The sequence below is a fragment of the Pangasianodon hypophthalmus genome, chromosome 28 (genome assembly GCF_027358585.1).
Source record: "Pangasianodon hypophthalmus isolate fPanHyp1 chromosome 28, fPanHyp1.pri, whole genome shotgun sequence".
NCBI lineage: Eukaryota > Metazoa > Chordata > Actinopteri > Siluriformes > Pangasiidae > Pangasianodon > Pangasianodon hypophthalmus.
The window spans coordinates 12,705,548-12,725,549 of NC_069737.1; the positions used below are offsets into that span (position 1 = coordinate 12,705,548).

General features: G+C 38.7%; 1 protein-coding gene across 1 annotated transcript; it reads left to right on the forward strand.

The window, feature by feature from the left end:
• The first annotated feature begins 2 nt into the window (after positions 1–2).
• On the forward strand, positions 3–18,645 carry cpe (carboxypeptidase E). Its single transcript, XM_026943093.3, has 9 exons — positions 3–449; positions 11,743–11,939; positions 12,234–12,401; positions 13,140–13,257; positions 14,567–14,749; positions 15,069–15,208; positions 15,582–15,681; positions 16,648–16,766; positions 17,599–18,645. Exons 1-9 carry the CDS (start codon positions 179–181, stop codon positions 17,695–17,697), a joined length of 1,395 nt encoding a protein of 464 aa, XP_026798894.1. The 5' UTR covers positions 3–178; the 3' UTR covers positions 17,698–18,645.
• The last annotated feature ends 1,357 nt before the right edge of the window (positions 18,646–20,002 follow it).

A 20,002-nucleotide genomic window follows, 5' to 3' on the forward strand; every position in this document is an offset into this window, starting at 1 on the left:
TTTGCGGTTTCATACGGGACACGACGCAGCAGAGAGAGAGAGAGAGAGAGAGAGAGATATTGAGAGGTAGAGGAGGGATCTGGAGAGCTGACGAGAGGCGGACTCGCGGGAAGAGGAAGGCTTTGACGCGGCGGCTTTTTACAGAGCGGCGGTTTAGACGCGGTGCAGACGAGCAGGGATGAAGGCGGCGGGCTTGTGCGCGGCGGCGCTCGCGCTGCTGCTGGTGCTGGTGCTCTCGGCGTCGGGCGCGCGCGCGGCGGCGCCGCTGCTGACGGACGGCGGGGACATCTCGTTCGAGTATCACCGCTACGAGGAGATGCGCAAAGCTCTGGTGTCCGTGTGGCTGCAGTGTCCGTCCATCGCGCGCATCTACACGGTCGGAGAAAGCGTCGAGGGCCGCGAGCTGCTCGTGCTGGAGATGAGCGACAACCCGGGCATCCACGAGCCTGGTCAGTGTCTGTAGTGAACATAGCCATTGCATTATAACACCATGCACCAGTGTTATGACATCATAAAACCTGATTCATTAAGCATTAATAACTAAGGCGTGGTGATGAAACGGTGTTTATGCTTCACGTGCATGAACATCATTTTAGCATGAGATGCAAATATATATATATATATGTATATATGTATATATTTTATACAGATCATAAGTAATGACACTCACTGATTATGTCTTTACATTTGATCATTGCTTGTTAATGCATTCATTATTCAACTGAAACTGACACTCTGGCGTTAAAAGAGTGGAGCAGGTGCGCACCAGGGCATATGCCAGTGTCTTATCATCCGTGGCCTATATCCAGAGAGCTGTCCTATATTCCACCAGTCATCCTCTAGTCCACCAACAGTCAGTGCAGTGCGGTCTGGGACGCACGGAGACGCACAAGACGCCATTTTGCAAGCTGGGACAAGGATAAGCTCTTAATTGAGCATGGAAAATACAATCCTGGCTGTAAGGGTTCTGCACTGAGCAAATGCCTGGGTGTGCGTATTTAGCTCCAACTCCTGAAAAGTGATGTTCAGAAGTGCATGTTTGAGTCATCAGAGGTTATTATGCCTTAGATGTTGTGATGCGTTTAAAACCCTAACACAGACAGCATAAACACTTCATCATGATGCTTACAAAGAAGTGCATTCAGTGTCTCACAGCATTGTTATTATTATTATTTTTTATTATTATTTGGCAAATCATATTCTAATATGAGGCCATTTTGTAGGCTGTATGGTTTATCTGGATTAAGAATGAATTGGAGATGTACTAATATATACAAACTCATACACTCATACTGTTATATATTATATTATATTATATTATAGTTATTATATAACACATAAAATGTAAATGTGCTGATTTTTTCCCCTTGAAATCAAGTTCATGGTTTGTTACAGAGTCAACAAATGGCTTCACTATGGCCTGTTTTTATTATTATTATTATTATTATTATTATTATTTTGTTAGTACTGCTCTTTATTAAGGTCATTGACATGACTGTATTTATAGCCTGCACTGAATCAAGGTGTGTGTGTGTGTGTGTATGTGAGTGTGTGTGTGTGTGTGAGTGTGTGTGTGTGTATGTGAGTGTGTGAGTGTGTGTGTGTGAAGAAGGAGAGACTTTCACCCTAATGAGTGACTGTTTCCTAAATAGCACTATCATTAGTTCTCCTGGCTTGTGTGTGTGTGTGTGTGTGTGTGAGTCACTGAGGCTTTTTATTGCTACCAGATGAGTTTCCACTTGCCGCCGCCCCCGCCCCGTTGCCATGGGCAACCCGCGGCTCCCCAGCAGCGGCGCACGCGCACTCCAACCTCACGCGAAATCTCTTCTTACTCCATAAGGCGTGAAAAGCGTGAAACAACTCAGTGTACCGTCTTGGTGCACGCGTGAGCGTCTGGATTTAAACATCCGCCGTTAAGGGGGAAGCAGAAATAGCCGTTCGTCGCCGTGGAGCTTGATCGGCTTAAGGTGATGAGCCGTGCGCGCTCCCGTGCCGTGAGATGCAGAGCGAAGGGGAATTAGCGCGTGCGCGCGCGCGCGCGAGAGAGAGAGACATCAGCCAAACCCCCATCCCCAACGCGCGCTCACGCACGCACGCGCGCGCGCGCCATCTGGTCCTCCTTTTCAGATCCCACGCACGCGGCCTGGGCTTATTGCCCAACCCAGTGTCATATAGTGACCTTGCCAACATACATACATAAATAAATAAATAAATAAATAAATAAATAAAAGTCCTGCATGGTACACATGTCACATGTTACTGGTTAAACGTTAATTAAGTTAACTGTCCCTGCTCTTTTAGTTACACTTCCATAATTAACCATATAGCTCAGATGCATAGGATCTGAACTCCCCTGTAATATTTTATGGCAGTTCCAGATGTTTATTCGTGGGCTGTAATGCAGCACACATGCAGTGCAGATGTGTTAAATCACACTGTTTTACACAGTAATTGTGATCGTAAAATGGTCAAGAAGTCATCATTAGTTAACATTCCACCATATTTACGAATATAACGAATCCAACACGTCACATACTTTATTTAATCGCGTTTTATTGGCTACCAGCAATGCCCGCTGTGCATACTGCCTGGGCGCGGGTCAAACCATTCAAAAGTGCATGCACAAACACACACACACACACAGACACACTTCACAAAATGTAAACGGCTGTAACATACAGTATGATCAAACTATAACTCATTCTATTGAAATATGCTATATTGCATATGGAAATAGTAAGTCATCAGCTTAATAGCCAAGAACATGAGGTTAATACGCTCCTACCTTGTTGTTGTTGTTGTTGTTATATTATTTACTTTGCCTTTAAGAGCTTTAAAGTCAGGTTTGGCACACGGTAGAGCTTCAAGAGTTTTTTTTATCAGCTCCAATACAAGAGACAATCACTAGCTAATTGCTTCACTTTTCTCCTTCACATGCGAAGAGCGTCAACGCATCATTCTTATCTTCGCTTTTTCAAAAAGTAACACATTATGGCCAGAGACGGTACAGGCTATGAGACTGTATATGAGAAAAGGTCTGTACGTAGCCACAAAGAGTTCAATGGAAGCTCTTACCACAAAAACGCAGCAGACCAAACCATTATACAAAATAGGGGAAATTTTCACTTATCTGATGAGATGGTACGAACGATGCCATGATCTACATTTTGACCATCTTGGTTTGATCAAATAGAGAAACAGGATTAATCAGGACAGCATTTTCTCGTTTCTGTTAGAAAGCTAGCAGTAGAGATATCTAAGTATCAGACGATAAAGTATTGACGATTTACTTGCAGGAAGAGGAATAAGTAGGGTAGATCTGGTTTTATGAGAGAAAAAGTCATTTTCTCGTATTACTAGCATGTTTATTTTAATCATTTTCACTGGAACTGTGATAAAGGTACAGTATTGTATTTCCTCTGCGTTTTAACATCATTAGTGGCTGGAGATCTCTGAATGCTCAGTGCTGTTCTCATACAGTGATCCATCCTAAGAACTCGATTTGACCTGGTTTTGTCATTTAGTTCATCCATCTTCACTGTACACATGACTGTTTCACAGGAAAGCAGCGTTTTCAGACTGGATTAGTATCTGTATTAGCGTGGCCTTACACACTCCACGTCTTTGGGGGGTAAATAATTATGAGAATTATGAATAATTAAGCAATGCAGGCCAAACTTTCAGTCATGTCACTTCAACTGTTCCATTATATGGATTATCAGGGTGCAAGGATTATCATGCGGTGGTATAATTGTAATATTCCTGCCTCAGAATTATTGGCACCCTTAGGAATCCTTTTACTGAAGTAAATTCACGCAAAGAAAAAACAAAATAAAACCATGTCACAATTATTGTCGTCCCTAGAAATTCATTTCTGAACAAAATACAACTGAAGCACATTCCTATTTAAGTGGTTATCCATGACTTCCTGTTCCACTGGAGTATAAATATGAGACAGATGACGCACAGGCCCCTAGTCATTCCTCAACATGGGGAAGATGAAGAGAATACACAAACGAAATGAGACAAAAGTGTGTTGTGGCTATAAATATAGATAGCTTCATGCCTGAAAATGCCCATATCCGCTGTTAGGGCAGTGATTAAGAAGTTAGAAGCAGAGCTGTAATGAACCTGTCTGCGAGAGTGTATTTTGCCCCCGCATGCACAGTGAGGAGTCTATAATCAGACACCACCTCCATGCCAAGAACAAAACAGAAAGCCTTTTCTTTCATCTAACCACAAATGTAAATGCCTGGACTTCGCTAGACTCTTCTGGAACAGCGACCGGGTTCTGTGGTCCGAGGAGACATAAATAGAGCTGTTGGGCCACAAACACTCAAAACGTGTTCGGTGTAAAGAAGAAGGATGGTTATGCAGAACCACTGTTAAGTATGGCCAAGCACTGCGCCAACAGCCATGCGTGTCAGTTAGTCAGGTTTTGTTTTGTTTACTTAAATGCTGAATGGCCTGTTTTAAAACGAATTGAGGAGAAGAAACTAGTAGTGTGTGTGTGTGTGTGTGTGTGTGTGAGAGAGAGAAAGAGAAAGAGAGAGAACCAGGGGGAGTGAGATGTCTTCCTGTCAGCGTACACTCATTAATAATAAATCAAACAGATTTGCCACATCTGCTCTTCCGCTAAAGATGTGTGTGTATGGGTTTTAACCTCCTGGTTGGGACCAAATGTCCCCACAAGAAAAAAAAGATCGTTTTAACAAAAAATGAAGACTTTATTTTAAAACAAAGAGCCGAAAAGGTCTCCTTTTGGTTACCAAGGTTACGGTTAGGGTTAGATTTAGATGTAGGCACAGCATTCATTAGCTACACTAATAAATGTTAATGGAAGGTCCTCACAAGGATAGTATACAAAAGTGTGTGTGTGTGTGTGTGTGTGTGTGTGGAAAAGAGCCTAGAAAAATGTGTGATTCCTGCCTTTTTTCCTTCTCTCAACGTGACTTATTACCGATGATTATTTTGATGAAAATTCCTAAATGTCCTTCCTAAAAGGACTACACTTCACATTTTACCTTTTAGTTTCACTCAAACAAATGTGTCCAATATCAACAACGATCTCCTTACTTTCCGAGTTCTAATAGTCAACTGTAGAAATCCATTTGAAAACGTTACTAATCTTTTAATCAAGGTGAAACAAGGGCTATGAATGTTTTGGCAGAATCTTTTCGTCATGTTTAAAAGGGAGAACATTTGTACAGGACGCTCCTTTGTTATTATTACACATTTTTTTCTGATTCACTGAAAATAAATCTGATTCGCTAGCTGAAAAGGTAAAAATAAGTCAAATTATTGAGTCTTTATAGTGACTTGAGTGATTTGTTTGTTTAAGTGTTAAATTTGTTAAATGATTCGTTCAAATTCGTTCACCAGTTCACTTCCATGATTTGCTCGGACGTGCAGCCTGATCACGTAGTCGTCTAAAGCATGCAAATTATTAGCTTGATCAGACCGAATGGCTAATAACTGTTGCTTTTTTTGTGTTATTTTGATAATGTGCTTGTATGTCCATAATTTGAAGAATTGTTTTCACACCCAGTCTAATGCGTCTAATATTGCATGCACTGAAATGCTTGAAATCTCCAGCTGGGACTGAAAGAGCTTGAGTAGCACGGATCAGGTTCTGCATATACGCAGTAGCAAAAATCATTCACAAGTGTTTAAACACTGAAAGATAAACATATAATATAAATCCATGTAAATAAAATCCACCTATGTTTGACAGTCATGAAGTCGGTGATGGATGTGTGGAAATGAAGTGCTTTGGCTTCTGTGTTTGGAACTGAATGAATAGGAAAGACTCAGTGAGTGAGAGGAAAAAAAACAATTGTTTCTAGTAAGAAGATAATAGTGGATAAAAGAGATTACTGTAATAGGAGTTCAGCTTCTACTAAAGTACTTTTTATAATTTTTTTTATTCCTCCTTTTTTGTTTTGCTCTCCCTGCTGAAAAAAAACAATAGAAACCATCACAGAAATTAATGGTTTTCATTACAAATACCATTACAAACCATCAGCTAACCAGTAAAACCATTAGCATTACCATTATTGGTCCTTAATAGTATCCACTAGACATGCAACCAGTAGAAGGCCACAAATTACCAATAGAGACCCACAGGGACCATAGTTTCCATTAAAACCAATACAATTCCCATTATAACCATTAAAACCATTACAAATTCTGTGAGAGTTTCTATTGTTTTTTCAGCAGGGCTGATTGTTTTTAATATAGACTTTTGAATTTTTACCCAATTTACTGTAAGAAAACACTAATTCAGTAAAGCCTGTGGTGCAAGCTGAGGCAATGAAAGCTATAGCAGTATTGCAAACAGGGATGATTTCAAATGAATCCACTTCTATTGTATTAAAGAAACTAACGAATTGAAATTTTCTTAGTTCTAAATTCACGAGATGCGACACAGTATTAATATTTAAATAGCAATCAGTGCTAGACATAACTGGGTCATCATTTTAGTTGTACCACGTCTTTTCTTAGTAATTTAGGGAAATGATGATATTCGCAAAAGTTTTGTCTTGTTTCTGCTGTGATTAGACATTCACATTGTCCATACAAAGCCTACCTAATGGCTGAGTGCTAGCTAGATAAGCAGTTTAGCCTTGGCTTATCCTTAGCATACTTCCCAGTTGGTTAGCAACAGCGTTCGCTCACTGGACATCACTGAACATCTTTCTATGGTGAAAGCACAATTTCACAAGATCCGTTGAAATGCATCTGTAACTAAGCTTGGTGAGCTAATGATGGCTAAAGGTGCTAACCGAGTAAGCTGAGGTAATAATGTGAACAAATCTGGTACAAAACATTTAATACATTCAGCAATTTGTTCAAATGTCTCATTTCCAATTTTTTTTTTTGCTTATATCTCAGTTTTTATGTTTCAATTCCAGCATTCTGAGAAATCTTACATGCTAAACTCATGCTAGCTTTCTCACATAATTTGCCTCAGTGAATCCTCAGAGAGTATTTTTGCTGCCGGGGCAAAAGATGGCTTGCTAACCCAACAAAGCTAATCTCTGTAGACTGTCATGCTAACTGGCAGATGTTAACCTCAAGTTTGTGTGGATTTTTATTCCTCCTCAACGACATAGCAGAAACACTAATTGTTCTCACTACTGCTTTTAGAGCTAGCTATACAATTAGCAAAAGGATGCTATCAGAGTTTGCGAACTTTCTCACCTTTCCAGTTTATCATTTTGCAAGGAAGTTAATGGAAATGAACTGAAATGGGGATAAATGTGGAATTATACATACACAATATCAATTAAATATACATCTAGCTAGTCATCATCAATGCTAACATCAGTTAAGGTTATCTTAGCCTGATAGCTGTGAATGAATTCTTCCCCATTGAATGTATATCCTTTATTCGGCTTTGTTGCTTTGTGTTCTTCAACAAAAAACGCTTAGTCTCAGCTACGTTGACAAAAATGAGGTGAAAAATCTTTACACTGTGAGCGAAGGTGATAAAACCAAGGCCCATTACACGATGTAGTGACTGACGGCTAAAGCAAATGGCACTAATGGCACATTGTAGAGTCAATACTTTGGTCCATTTCCATAATGACTCAGCACTAGTGTGTGTTTCCAGTGCGTTCTTATCTTGAGGTAAATGCCACCTTTTGTCACAATATCCATAGAAACCAGGTCACCAGTGACGTCTCTTCGCATGTCTGTGCAAATTCTGACATATGTTGACTTAGGCATGGAGAAGCAAGCGACAGAGGCTTTACTGTTTATTTAATGAATGAATGGTTGGATGGATAGAAGCCTGGATAAATGAACAGGTGGAAAGATTGATGTTTGTTAGAAACCGCGAGCACCAGCTGTATCATTTCAGAGATTGATATCATCCTCCATCTGGTTTCTGTCTCCTCTCAAGCTCCAGATCAATAAAAGTCGGAGTCCAAATGTCAGAGAATGGAGGAGTGCAAGGAGCAATGGCCAAAGGAGAGATATTTTCCACATTATATAACGAGATTCTTCTCTCTCTCTCTCTCTCTCACACACACACACACACATGTTCAGGCTAAGAACAGATTAATCCGCCTCCCTGTTCCATCTCTCTCTCCAGCTTTCCTTACAGTCTCTGTTAGTTTAAGATCAGTCCATATATCATCTTTTGTTCCACAGTGCGTTTATATGAGTAAGGGAGTGAGTGTCATGTGTTTTTAATCATAAAATCTTTAAGCGAATGAATAGAGTTGACAGGGCTCATGGCCAGAAACGGGGAAACGGAGCCAGAAAGAGTGCAAAGCCTACACACTGGTGCTGCTTATTTCATAGTGGAAAGAAGAATAGTAATAAGAATTTAGAAAGCAGCTTTAGACTTGAGCACGATTCCCATAACACAAATACTGATACGTATGTTAAACACAAATCCCAGTGTTGTTTTTCTCATAATACATTCGTACAAAGGTTTAGTGTTGATGCTTTTGATGAAACGGTGCAGCAGAAACGAGCTCCCAGAGGCTTCCGCAAGACACAACACTACTGCCTCCAGTTTGGGATTTATGAAGCGTGCGTAAAACAGTTCATGCTATTGTTTATACGCCGAAGTTCACATGCAGAACCGCAGTGGAAAGCGATGACGTATACAAATGCATCATTACACACAACACTGAAACGGGATAATAAAACTGTCCCAGATGCTACGAGAGAGGGTAATTGGTACATGTGGCTGTAAAGGTGTGTGTGTGCGTGTGTGTGTGCGTGCATGTGTGCGTGTGTGTGGTGAAGAGTGCTTTCAGAGCTCTGTTAATGAGTTTGGCAGATGTTGGATATCAGTCCAGCTTGCTCCTCTGAGGTTTATTTTCTTTGAGAGTGAGAGTATCACCAACCCTCGTGCGTGTGTGTGTGTGTGTGTGTGAGGGAGAAAGAGCAAAACTTGCCTGTGTGGCTTTAATTTGATCATTAACATTAACAATCTATGTATATACGCTTAAGTGTGTGTGTTAAGTAAGGTATAAACCACTTGGGGGAGTGTTGTTATAGGAAAATAATCAACGACAAGCTGGTGTGATGTCGTTACCACCCTAAAGTTAATTATTCTTTTTTTGTAACACCATGTCTCAAAGTGTTTTATTCCTCTTTTAACACGGCAATTTGCCAACCATATTTTTAAAAATTGAGTAATGAATAACATTTTGTAGTTTTTATCCACTTAGAGTTACATTTAATGTTATGGAATGTCTGTGAGATTTACTTCTGACTGTTACTGCCGTTTTTCTTTGATAAAAAAAGGATTTTTTTATTACAAGTCCCGTGAATGAGCTGCTACTACAGAAACGATAACATATTAGAACCTGCGTGTTAGTATAAACTTGTGATTTTTGCTTGTTCTCTCTCTCAGCACAGATTCTAAGAGGTTTATATGTAATGTTATAAAAATAACATTTCTACAATGTTCTGAAAACATCTGATGCATTAATGGTTTGCTTCATGTTGCTCACGCAATGTTCCTAGATAGAAACTAACATTATAGAAAGTCAAGTATGTGTGTTCCTACAAAAAATCCTGACCTTCTTATGCTGCGTTCATGAAAACTGGGAATTCAGAATAACTCGGAATCTCCTACTTCTCACAACAGAGCGTTCAGCAGAACTTAGCCGTGTAATGTCGGAAATAAAATGAATATTCACTGTAACGTGTCTGCAGAAAGTGGAATTAAATAATTATTTTTATTTTTAAAGTGGATGTGATTTTTAGAGCTGAAAATGACCTGAAAAGAGCAGTTTGATCAAAAAAAATCTTACAGAAAGCCAATTAACATTTCAATTATCAAAGTATCCCGCAGTATTTAGTGATTTCAGATGGAAACAGAAACTCAAAAAAAAAAAAAACTGCTTAAAAACCTTAAATCACACTGTTATTTCTTGTTCTTACTTTTCACGGAATTGCAGCTTTAAGAAGTCGGAGCTCTTGAAAAACTGGAGAGCCGTTTGAATGCATCTTTCCAACTGGGAAATCAGAAACTTGGTGAAGAACGCAGCATAAGAAATGAAAGATCGTAGACCTGTAATATTTCTAAAATGTTCTGCTAACCTAAAATTATTCGCTGGGATTGGGATTGAGCAATATGTGCAAAAATATCATGCAATTTTTAATAACATTTGAATATTTAATATGTTATATGTAACAGATTTTCTAAACAGCAGTGACATATTTGGAAATCCTGTGGGTTGAATGATACAGTGCCTACGGAATGCCTTGAGAAATGAATTGTTTAACTGGGAAGAGAAGGAAAAATGAAACACTATCCAATCTGTGAGCAGCAGTCAGTCGTTGTTTAGTAACGACTGACATTTTCTCCCAGACAAGTGAGCTGTAACATAATTTATCACATCAAAAGTCTTGATACGTCTGTGATAAGTGTCATTTGGCCAAATAAAAATACATTACACCCAATTAATATAATGCTGCATACAAATATTATTATGTTTTAAAAGCACCAAATCTTCCAAGTAGTAAAAAACGATAGAATCATATAAAACGCCATGAATCGTGAGACGCATAGAGATTTCCACTCCTTGTAAAACCATGCTAAAAACACACACACGTCCCTCTTTCCACATATATGCATGTGTGTATCACAGTCACACACACTCGCAGAGATGTTTCCTGTGAAGCTCTGGGAAATGCTTTGACTTTACCATCTGCTAAAGAGGTTGAAATTGAAATTTATTTTTAGAGGACTTCAAAGACTGATTTTTTTTTTTTTTATGTGACAGGAACCTACTATTACTTAGAGACACACACCTGCACACATGCACACACACACACACATGCGCGCACCACGAATTTATGTACGGCATGTGGGTTTTTTATGTTAAGGGCAGGCAACGGTATAAAACGGTTATAAAAATGCCGAATAGAGAGTTACCCCTGCTGCTGCAGCTCAATTAAACAGCTTCCTGTCCATCTGTTTCCAATGTGTGTGTATACGTGAGTGTGTGTGTATCTGTGCCCCTGTTTATTCGGAGCTATTTTGATGCAAACTGTGTAAGTTCTTTTACGACCCACAGAATCAGGGCTGGTGTTTAACATGTGGGACTTCAGGTGAAATCATTTTATAATCTCAGAAAAAAAAAAGGTCATATTCGCAGCATACAGCAAATTTCCTTGTGATTTGAAGGACTTTAAAAAGCAGCACAGGAACACCAGAAACCATCACTACATTTAAAAGAAAACAAAACTACAGAAACATACATGTTAGAGCAAGCCATGGAGAGAAATTCAAGCTTTCTTAAGCAGACACATTCTTAATACTTGCTCAGTAATTCTATACACAGCATGCTGAAATTCTACTGAAATAGATATGGACAGAACATATTTTCTTATCTGTTATGTAAGGAATAAATCAAGACAAGGCATGCTGTTATAGGAAAACTAATCAGTGGCAGGGTGGTGTGATGCAGCTTGTCCCGAATTGCTTTATTCATCTTATACCACAGCCATTTGCTAATAATTACAATTTTCTTATTTTTTTTTTTTAAAGAACAACACGTAATACTTGTAATCTATTTATTCAAATCCTGTTTACAATGTGTTTTGTGATTTTAAATACAATATAATTGTCTAGGAAAGATCCCAGTGCTGACTGTATTGCCATGAAATTCATTCATATGACATTTATATATGTATATAAATATATATACATATATTCATATATATATGTAAAATATATATAACTCTACATATGTTGTGTGTGCATTGTAGGTGAGCCAGAATTTAAGTACATTGGGAACATGCATGGCAATGAAGCGGTTGGCAGGGAGCTGTTGATCTATCTGGCTCAGTATCTGTGTAATGAGTATCAACAGGGCAACGACACCATCATCAACCTGATCCACTCCACCCGCATCCACATCATGCCCTCCATGAACCCCGATGGCTTTGAGAAAGCCGCCTCGCAGGTAAGGACTCATACAAAGTGCATGAACACACAGATACGCCTACATACAGTGTGATCTGTGCCATGCAATAAGCCTTACATTCATGCCATGTAGGGATATTTAAATCTACAAATATCTGAGACCGCAGCAACTAAAGCTCAGTTGGTGTGATATTTGTTGTTTCTAGTGCATTTAATCGATAACACACTTTTGATCTGTTAGTGAAAAATGGTGGAAACTTTTCAGAGAAATATAACACAAATTGTATAGGGGATACACAGTGGAATTTAACAGTGTGTGTGTGTGTGTGTTTAGTCTGGTGAGATGAAGGACTGGTTCGTGGGACGCAGCAACGCTCAGGGTATCGATCTGAACCGGAACTTTCCGGATTTGGATCGTATCGTCTACATGAATGAGAGAGACGGAGGAGCGAACAACCACCTGCTGAAAAACATGAAGAAGGCCGTAGATGAAAATACTAAGGTGAGAGAGAACGAGAAAGCAAATGAGGTGTTTCTTCGTGCAGTCAGCTCCAGAATTATTAGCACCCATCGGGAAGGTGGGGAAAAAATACAAAGGTAGTGAAGAAGTGTGTGTAGTTAATTAGCTTAGCCTGAAAATTTGGGAGAAATCTAAATCTTAATTGATGTACATTATTTTAGGAAATTTAAAAACATTATTGGCTAGGGTGCCAATTTTTCTGGAGCTGTCTCTATAGTGAATAGACACTAGACATAGGCAATGGACAACCCAGAATCCTAATATATACTATGATATTTTCAATAATATCAATTCCTCATATTCTTGCTTTTATTCACGTGAAGTTTATAAAGAGTTCGAATCCCGACAATGCCACAGCCATCTGTGGCCGGGAGTCTAAAGGGCAAAATTGCCCGTGCTGTCTGGTTAGGAAGGATGGCATACTCTCTCTCTTCTGTCAAACACAGCGACCAATCGTGGGCATCCGTGAGCTCATGTATGTAGAAGAGGGCAGATAGCACTTTCCTCTAGGTGCCCTGAGACACAGCATGAGCAGAATTTCAAAATGATGTGCTTGGTTGGCTTGAAGGAAGCACGTGTTAGCCTTGACCCTCCCTGTTTGGTAGCTGTTGTATGAAAGGGGAGAGCTGATTGGTGGGTGGGTATGGGGCGGGGGAAACAATCAAGTGCTGTAATACTCTTATAGAAATGGTAACCTCCATGCCTTTGTGTGCTTTGCAGCTCGCTCCTGAGACGAAGGCAGTAATTCACTGGATTATGGACATCCCATTTGTCCTTTCGGCCAACCTCCATGGAGGAGATGTGGTGGCCAATTACCCATATGACGAAACCCGAAGTGGTGCGAGAACAGACACACACACACACACATTTTGACCCCAAACTCAGAGCTAACACAGTGAAGGTTGTTTGTATTGAGGTCTAAAACTCTTATGTTCAGTAGAACCCCTGCTGAAAAATCCAGCTTAGTCTGACCAGCTGCCAGAACACATGCTGAGCTGGACTAACTTGTAGACCATCTTTAAGATAATCTGTGGTAAATGCTGGTAGGAAGGAAACAGTTTCTGTATTACTGCTATTGATGTTACATCATAGATAGGTTAAGAAAATAGCACGACATTAAGGCAGGTAGAAAAACCGAAACATTGAGCTAGAAGCTGGAAGAACATTACCATAACAAGTATGTCAGACCAAGCTGGATTCCTCAGGAAGAACTGGAAAGAAAATGCTTAAGTGATTGTGTAAAAAGTTTACAATGATGCTTTACATTATTAAAATCTATGTTGATTAATAAACTTTAATATTTTATAATACCAAAGAAGCTACTTAAATGGTCTAGGAACAGCTCTATACCATAACTCTCAATAAAAAAATACCAGGATCCATAAATACAGAACATCCCAACTAGCCAAAAAGCACTAACTTTAGTTGACATAGCTAGCTGACTAGCTAATTTTTAATACCCCAAATTTGTCATGAAACGAGTAGGATATCAGTAGCCAAAGTACCGTAGCCAATTAGGTATAAGGATAGAAGTTAGCTAGATGGCTAACTGTTAGTAAACTAGCTTGTAGTTGCCATAGGGTATTTTACTTTACTCACTATTTGCTTGATTTTCAAAATAAAAACTAATATCTGCTAGTTTAGCTACGTTAGCTAGCTTAGCACAGATTTTGTGGCTAAAAGTATCCATTTTGTCCATTTTTCCCATATCGATTATGGTGTGAATGCACTGATATGTTAAAAAAAAGTTGCCTAATACCAGTCTGCATAATCAGAATAAGCCATTTTTGAGTTTCAGAAGATGACAGCAGGGATGTAAGGGGCGGTTGAGTCAAATCTCCGTGAGAGAAAGACCGTTTCAGGCTCTTCCCCTCCGCCTTCAGCAAGATAAACACACATGTGGCTTTCTTAAGTGTTTCCTTTCCAAGCTCCACAAAACAGCACCTGTTTAACAGTCATGTTTATGGGCCTCAGTAAAAAAAAAATAAATAAACACAGTTGTTAAAGACGAGATCAGAAAGACCAGCTAGACTTGGAGGGGGGACTGAAATGAGTAGCAGATGAGGCAGCAGGTGGAGTGTGTGGATGTTTGCAGTGCATAATATTTCTCTCATTCTCTCATCTCTCCACCTCTTTCTGCTTCTCAGGATCTACTCACGAGTACAGCGCCAGCCCTGACGACTTGGTGTTTAAGAGCTTGGCGAAGGCGTACTCCAGCTACAACCCGGTGATGTCGGACCCTAATCGAGCGCCGTGCCGCAAAAATGACGATGACTCCAGTTTCAAAGAAGGCATCACTAATGGAGGGGCCTGGTACAGTGTGCCTGGAGGTACATGACTACAAATCATTATAGCTTTCGACATATATGTGGCATGTTGTATTAGCTGACTCTGCTCTAAGTAAGGTGCAGTCTAGTGGTGTCTCAATTAAATCCAACTTCTGACAGTTCCCAAAAGAATTCTGACAAATTCCAGCTACTCCTACAACATTATCAGAACATTAGTTGTTTTATTTCCACAAAACTTGTATTTTAAAATGTTAAAATCTGCACATAACCATAAAATAACAGTTATAAACAAAAAGCAGCAGATACAGAGCGGGCTCACTCCTTTCAAATCACATGACCTTTCTTTTTCTTTCTCGCTCAGGCATGCAGGACTTTAACTATCTGAGCAGCAACTGTTTCGAGATCACGCTGGAGTTGAGCTGTGACAAGTTTCCACTCGAAAACACACTCAAAATGTACTGGGACCAGAACCGCAACTCCCTCATCAACTATATTTCACAGGTGTGTGTGTGTTTGTATGTGATGATATGGGTATGTATATGCAGATTCCTGTCTCTGTATTGAAACCTTTTATAGCTCTAACCGGTTTCTGGCTGCTTTGAATAAAACATCTGCTCAGATGAGGCTCTGCGATACCCCAGGCCTGTAAACAGGTGAAAAACCAAATGACGTAGACCAACACCCAATAAGACCAAGGAGGCATGTCTGCATGTTACGTAGCAATTCAGAAAGCTCGCTCTCTTGCCCTAGCCAACTAAGGAAGGAAGCTGTTATATTTAAAAACAGCTAGCGTCAGCTCATGTCTGCCAAAATCGCTGACTGTACCTTAAATAATCCTGTATAGCTTACAACGACTTTTCGTGTCCTTCCTCAGGTTCATCGTGGAGTGAAAGGTTTTGTGCATGATCTTCAGGGAAATCCCATCTCCAACGCCTCCGTTTCTGTGGAGGGCATTGACCATGACATTACCTCAGGTGGACGCACACACTCTTACTGACACTGTATCGTCCTGGCGCTAATCAGAACGAAGTGACAGCAGGAAACTAATAAACGTCACTTAAAGTATTGGGACAGCTGTTAAGATGGCAACATGATCAACATGATGCCAAGACTGCCATCTAGTGGCAACATGGTGTAGTGTGCTTAAAACGATTAGCTGAGTATTACTTCATTTTTCTGGCAATATAAATTCAGCAGAAATATTAGATTAATTACAAAAATGACAGAGCCTTTGAGGTGACGTAGTGGTTATTTTTTAATAAGGTGTGTCCACAAATAAGTATATTAAGGCCATGTTTCTCAAGATCTACCTTGTGGCCGTGAAATACTCACTTCGTGGCAGCTGTTGTATTTTAAAACGAGTCAGAAATTAGAGAAATCAACTGAATTAGATCGTTACGGCACCTAAGCAGGAATCATGGATGATTGATAATATTGCACTTTGCTTCATTTTGGAATGACGCATATGGACATATTGGAGTTATTGGTATTGTGTTATGGATATACCATTAGCCGGCGTTATCTAAAGTGAGTTTTGACTATAGGCCACGTATTAAATACAGTAAAAGATAAGTACAGGAAGTGCACAACTTCCTCAACTTATACAATTCGTGGCCACCAATGAATTATTTGTAGGGAAAAATTCCCTACAGTTGACTTTAGTATCTCACGGCCATGAGATATTTAGTTCGTGGCTTCCAAATATTAACCCGTGGCCTCTATATATTAATTCATTCATAGCACTCCATGTTAAAAAAACAACCATCATGTCCCCACAGAACAATTCCTAACGAGTTAGTGTCATTATTGCTATTATAATTAATTATATATCATTCTAATTGATAACATATTAATTACATAATAACATATAATTAATAACATATTATTCTAAATGACATTTTTCTGTTTTCTATCTAACACACATCTCTATGTTTCTGTAGCTAAGGACGGTGATTATTGGCGCTTATTGGCTCCTGGTAACTACAAGGTTTCAGCCTCAGCTCCCGGATATCTTACAGTGACTAAGAAAGTGGCTGTACCACACAGCCCTGCTATTCGGGTAAATGCACACACACACACACACACACACACAGCATAAAATAACAGCAACCATGTTCAAATATGAGCTTTAATTACTATGCAAAGGCATTCGCATATCTACACAGCAAAGACATCATCACAGACCATCAATGCATGAGATGAAATTATCGCTTTTAGCACCTTTGGAGACAAGACACTTGTCTCTGTCTTTAGATCAAAAAAAGATTATTGGCATGTGCAATTTTCAACCAAAAAAAAATCTCAAATAATTAATTACTCCAGGAAAGTGTCCTGAGAGCTGAATTTTCAAATTCCAACCAGCGAGTCAGAAATATATTACGTTTTTTTATAAAAATAAATAGATTGTGTACATTAGGCAACTGATGCCTATGTTGTACTCATGTGCCAGTGCCCAGTTAGTAAAAAAAAAATTAACCAGGGACTTTTGAATGGCAGAGGTGGCACATAATCTGAGACTAATAATAAATGTATTTAAAAAAACCTATTTTTATAATACAGAAAAATGCATAATGATTGATGTTTATGGAAGGAGTCTCCATTGTCAGCATTTTGTTACAGTCAGTAAGTTTTCCGCCACAGAAACTTCCGGAAAGATGTTTCTCTGTTACATAACAAGCTGGAGTTTTTTTTTTTTGTCTTATTAACTTCAGGAGAGAAAGATAGCAAGGCTGGTGAGGGAAAGACTGTTTATAGCTGCTATAATAAAAGTTATAGCAGGAAGTAACTATAAAGAGATAAAATGTACATGTTCTCATTTAATTAATGAAAAGCATTAAAGACGTGTTGGTATGAGAAAGTATTGATTCTGACTCTGTGTCTGTGTGTCGCAGCTCGATTTCGAGTTGGAGTCCTTGGAGGAACGGAAGGAGGAAGAGAAGGAGGAGCTTATGGATTGGTGGAAGATGATGTCAGAGACCCTGAACTTCTAAATAGTGATTGCTGATTTGACTGAGCATCCTGGGTGTAAAATATTAAATTGATGTTGTACGTGTGCTCATTTACATTCTAGCAGCTTTTTTAGGGGCGCTACATGTGGACTAAATGTCGATACAAACACAGAACGCTGGGTTCTTCTGTAGAAGAATGTGTATCAGTATAAGAGGAGGATAAAAACTGGCATTTAATAGAGTTTCACTAATCAAAAGTCCTAATGTCGTGCTCTGCGATTCATGTATTGATGGTTTCTTTTTTGCAAATATTAATGGGCATTTAGCTTATAGGTGTTGTTTGCAATAATACGTTAATTGTCAACTGCCTGTGTGTGTGTCCACACACATATATATATATATATATACACACACACACAGAGGTAGTAAATAATGCAAATAGTGTACTCTATCTTTCCTTTTCAACATTGTTCTTGTGAGATAACTTTATCACCAACCAACCAGGAAGCACTGTGTTGTGAATGAATGTATGTGTCAAAATATGAATTATATTGATCACTATTAATTACGACGATGACTAATTAAGACCGACGCCAACGTAGACGACTCGACATCCTATTTATGCTTTCCATCTCTTCTGTTGAAACATCGTTCTGTGAATGTTTTTTTGTTGTTGTTGTTGTTGTTGTTGTTGCGATTTTAAAAGGAGTTGCATCAGTAAACCTGTCTAGTTTTATGATATTAAATATTTAAATGAATTTCGGGGAATGCTCAAGAGGTTCTTCGTGAACTCTTTTATTATTAGATCTATATAAGAAATAATTCTATTAGAGCTATTAACTGTATGATGTATATTCCTACACTAAAGATACACGTAACGTAACTGACAGTGATGGCACAAATGTGACGATTTTGTAAACGATACCAAAATGCACAAGTGTGAGACGGATAACTATCCACGGTCTTTATTTAATAAACACTGTAACTCTGTGTTTGCTCTTCCTCAGTGTGTAGATTTAAAATGAGACGTATATTTAAAATGACACCAGCCTCCAGGGGTAAATGAACAACTTTCTGGTCTCGTATGCACACTATGACTTCAGGTTGTTCACCTAACACTGTGTCGCAGCACTACACACACAAATTCACACATTCGGAAATGTGAAATTGTTTAATTGACTCCACCCACACTTTGAATTCATCCATACACTTGCGTCTTAATGATAAATATCGGATTGAAACCCGAAAGGTCTATTTCACTTTCCAAACTGATTTGTTAATCTTGTATATGAATGTACTGCTGATCAGAATGAATCCAAACAAATTAAACTTCTCTTTTAGTTGCCAGGCTTTTCTCTCTTTTCCATTTTCTACCTCTTACACTCTTTACACGCTTTTAGTATTATTACACCACGGCGCTCTTGAATTCTCAATTCTGATTGGTCAGCAGGTGTTGATTAATTTTCAATAACAACAGTTCATAGTTTTATATTAAGATGCTCCTTAATATGTTATATGTTATCGTTTCTATAGTAACAGCTTACACAGGTTGAGGGAATAAATGTACATAGCTGCTATAACACATGTAGCGTAAGTGATAACTAGCTTCATGGACGTTCAACAACATTAAATGTAAGTATAAACGGATAAAAAGTATGACGTGTATAACACTACATCACATCACCCTGTAGTTGATTTCGCCCCTATAACAGCACGCCATTGTGCCATGTTTTATTTCTTGCAGTGGAGTTCAAATGAAACCTTACTCATGCTTCAACAAATACATTGAACATGGTTAGGACATTCTAATGATTGAATTAAATGTAAAAATGTACTTTTTTTACTTTAAAAAATTTGGTTTTTCCTTTCAGGGTGACCTCATAAGTCGAAATCACAATATCATTTAAAAAAAAAAAAAGAAAAATGAATGAGAGAACTTACTTTTCTTCTTCCCAAGATCTTCAGAAATTCCACATGATGCAATTTCCTGTTGAACATGTGAGTTGTGGAATATTCCAAATTTTTCATAGGGGTGAACAGGATTGAGTGAATGTTGTGGAAATAAAATATATACGTTTTTCATAGAATATAATTGATGATAACTCATGGAAAAGGATGCTTCAAGCATGTGCTGTTCAATGGACTTAGGCGTTAATGCAAAAATGGCATTAGAATTTTATTTTAAAGAATTTTAATGATTATCTTTGAAAGGAAAGTGTAGTTATAGTAGATACAGAGATACAATACAGAGTAGTACACTATATATACATACATACACACACACACACACACACACATATATATATATATATATAAACTCAATGGCTTCAAATTGACAAAATATTAT